This window comes from Trichechus manatus, unplaced genomic scaffold (genome assembly GCF_000243295.1).
Source record: "Trichechus manatus latirostris isolate Lorelei unplaced genomic scaffold, TriManLat1.0 scaffold00109, whole genome shotgun sequence".
In the NCBI taxonomy this organism is placed as follows: Eukaryota; Metazoa; Chordata; class Mammalia; order Sirenia; family Trichechidae; genus Trichechus; species Trichechus manatus.
Window position 1 is genome coordinate 1,578,992 of NW_004444045.1, and position 3,616 is coordinate 1,582,607.

At 36.4% G+C, this 3,616-nt stretch overlaps 1 protein-coding gene across 2 annotated transcripts in view; it reads right to left on the minus strand.

Moving 5' to 3' along the window:
- The window catches only part of GTF2E2 (general transcription factor IIE subunit 2), an 80,978-nt gene that overhangs the window by 31,083 nt on the left and 46,279 nt on the right, over positions 1–3,616 (minus strand). For both annotated transcript variants that reach the window (XM_023737825.1, XM_023737826.1), the window contains exon 2: positions 1,379–1,486. In XM_023737825.1, coding sequence (XP_023593593.1) covers positions 1,379–1,486 — 108 coding nt within the window. The remainder of the gene's footprint in view (positions 1–1,378; positions 1,487–3,616) is intronic.

Below are 3,616 nucleotides of genomic sequence, written 5' to 3' on the forward strand. Positions count from 1 at the left end.
AAGTGAATTTGGTACTACCCACCCCACCCTCAAGGAGAGTTTATCGCATATTAGCATTACAAGGTGAGAAACGTCACCCTGGAATGAACAAATCAATAGTCTTCACCACCTGGTACAGGAGAGAGATGTGGCCATCTGCTTCCCTACAGGGCAGTTCTAATCTGTCCTATAGGGTCACCATGAGTCGTAAGCGACTTGGCAGCACACAACACCACCACCTGGTATCAGCTGGCACTAGCAGCTGTGGAAAGAACCGAACAGGACCAGGCCAGTGCACGTAAGAGCTTTACCTATATGTCAGCTTGAGAATGAAACTGAGTAAGAATGCAGGGATTACTGAATATAATCATGTCCCTAGCCAGTCCTGCTGCACAGCTTATACCAGAAGGAAGGCTCTTCAAGAAAGAGCAACCCTATTTATTTTCTTCTGAGCTGCCAGTCCGTCCCTGAAAGAAGGAAGAGAAAACACACAGAAAGAAGAAAGGAGGAAGAAAATGGTAATAAAAATACTCTGCAACTAACGTTGGTAATCTATGAAATTCCAAAATTAGGTAAACCCACAAAATTTAAATGTGGATTACCATTATTTGGGTATCACTAATATACTGAGCTACAAAGTGATTAATTGGTTCATTTTTTTTTATTATGAAAATCAACAAGTAGATTTTGCTTGGTAAAATAAATTAATTGAATCATATTTTGGAAAGTTTATATCTCGTCTTTAAAATCTAGCACTGTCTCTAGAAAGTATTCTTCTTGGTTCTCATTTCATATTTAAACTCAAGATAGGCAAATATCTGAATTTTTAAAATGCTATTAATTTCCAAATCAGCATGGTAACTGACTGTGTTAGAGTTCCTCTTCCTCAAACGTTGCACGTTCATGACTATTTTTCCAGATAACCTGTGAGCGAGAGGCAGTAACATCACTATCAAGCCAAACTGGAAGTCAAAGTGCAACAAAATATCTTGCTATCCCTACAGTACTTCATGCTCTAAATGTCTTAATACACGCATGAAAACAATACTATTTACAAGCATGTACATTATCCACTTAGCTATTCAAAATAAGCACCAATTAAATTCAGTAAAAACCATTATGTGGAACCAGTACAATGACTGACTTCTTTACAACTTTCATCCTAAAGCCTTAACTTAAACTTTTTTTAAAATAAATAGATAAATAAAATTATAAAACCAACAAATCAAACAATCTTGTAAACATGTATGCTTAAAAAACAAAAATAAATATCCTACACCACTTCTTTCAGGAAAAATATCAGATTTCAGTATACTAAAAACCTTCTGGTTATAGCAAAGATCTCATGGTAATCAACTAATTTTTTTTTTTTTTAACAATATTTTAAGCCTGTTCTTACCTCGGTCATTAGCCATTGCTTCTGCTTGAGTCCAATATCTAAATGCTGTGTTTCATCCAAAATTTCCTCTAAAGTTAGAGGATGTGTATCTCCTTGCTGATGCCGTGTCTATTGAGGGAAGAAATCATTATGAGAGCAGTTTTAAAACACTAGCTGCATTAAATAACAGTTACACTTAAATGAATCTTTTCAAGAATGCAGAATATGTGTTATTTGAGGCAGTACAATTATAATGATGAATTTAGAACCAGGTTCAAACTCCTGGTTCTTTAAAATCAAATGATAAACTGAGAAGAAGTATTTGCAACTCATATCACAAACAGCTAATCTTCCTAACATTTTATAAGCTGCAAGAACCTAAGAGAAAACTAGCCCGCAGGCAGGGACAGAACACAAAAAAAGAAATGCAAATGACCTTAAATACATGAAAAGATACTCAACTTCCACCAAGATATTTCTCACCTATTAGACTGGCAAAAACTCAAACATTTGAGAACTGCATTGGTGGGGTATAAGGAAACAGGCCCTCTAACACACTGCTGGTGAGAGTACAAACAGGTACGACCCCAGGGAGGGCAAGCTGGCAGTCTAAGCGCGTTTACCCTCTGATCCAGCAGTCCCATTTCAAGGCATGTATCCTATAGGTATACCAGCACAAAACGGAAAGCTGACTTATTTATGAGGTCACTGCAGCACTGCTAGTCACAGTAAAACCTGAGAAACAACTAAGAGACTGATTAAATAAACTGTGGCACATCCATGGTACTATATAGATTTTTTAAAAACAGAGTAAGATGCTCTTCATGTGCTAATCTGGAAAAATCTCCAGGACAAATTATTGTTAAATTTAAAAAGATACACAACCTTTTATGTAGAAAAAGGCATAAACAAGAATATATATTTATATTTTGTTTTTTTCTGCGTAAGGAGCAACTGGAAACAGTCACAGGAAATAGAGAATAAAAGAGGTTTCCTATAGGAGGCAGGGCAAGGGAGAAAATTAGTAAGATTAGAAGTGAGACCAAGACTTCTTGATTCATATCTTTTTATACCAAGAGATATATTATTTATTCAAAACAAAAATAACTTTTAAAAAAGAAGAAAAATTCCAGGCTCCTAGCTCCATCACTGTCGGGCAAGTTACTGAACCTCTGTGCGCTTCAGTCAGTCCCCTATAAAGCTAGGATAATTATTTCTCAAAAGCTGTGTTTGGAAAGCAGATAAAGACATAAAACCTGACCTATAACACACAGGAACCTTTATTGAGCATTTGCTATTAATTCATTCAAATACTTATTCATTCAAATACTTAGGGCAACTCCTATGCACAGAAACACTGCAATGAGACACACAGTGAAATGCATACTCTTCTGCCTTTCAGGAGCTTCCAATGGAGAGGAGAGGCTAAAACATATGCATCTGACAAAAAGAGTCAGAGGGGATGAAAGAAAAAGCTGGATGTGAGCAGAACTCTGAATGATGACTAGAACAGGGAAAAAGGGAAGGAGGGGCAGCTACAGGATAGCACAGTGGTCCCCAAGGTGGGGTGTACATACTCCAGGGGGTATGCAAGTCAATCAATTTGGATGATTTCTTTAGAAGCTTTATTAAATTTTTAATCCAAAATTCCCATTTAAAATTAAGCTTTACTAATACTTAATCTGTAGACGGACTCCAGTGCCCCCCTTGGTCTCATGTCAGATGGTCACATGCATGGCGGTAACCTGAGGAAAAAGGGAAAGCCGCCAGCACACAGGGATCGGCAGGGGTGACCTCACTCAGCCCTTCACTTTCAGCACTCTGCAAAAGACTGTAGGTACTATACTATGAGATGCCAGCACTGCGGTGAATTTTATTTTTTTAAAAAAAGATTAAAATGTAGAGATTTTTACAATACTTTTACAAAGCTATGAGGAATGACCACTTAAAGGTGAATTACACATTTCTTTTTACAAAAAGGCAATTGTTTCAAATCTGCTACCTTTTTCTGTGATTACAAGAGGCTCTTCACAGTTTTTTACCTAACAATTATTTTTAAAATAATTATTAATAAACAGTCTGCTCCTTCAGAGTAAAAGTAGCATTTTAATAATACGTGAAAGGAACAAAGTAACTGCTTTTTGCAGGAAATTCATGCTGTGAAAGAGCATTTTGAAAAAGAATGTCTTGGAAATGTTTCCATCATTATGTTACTTCAGAAGTGAAAAACATGTAAGAATACAAACTCTCATATCTGCA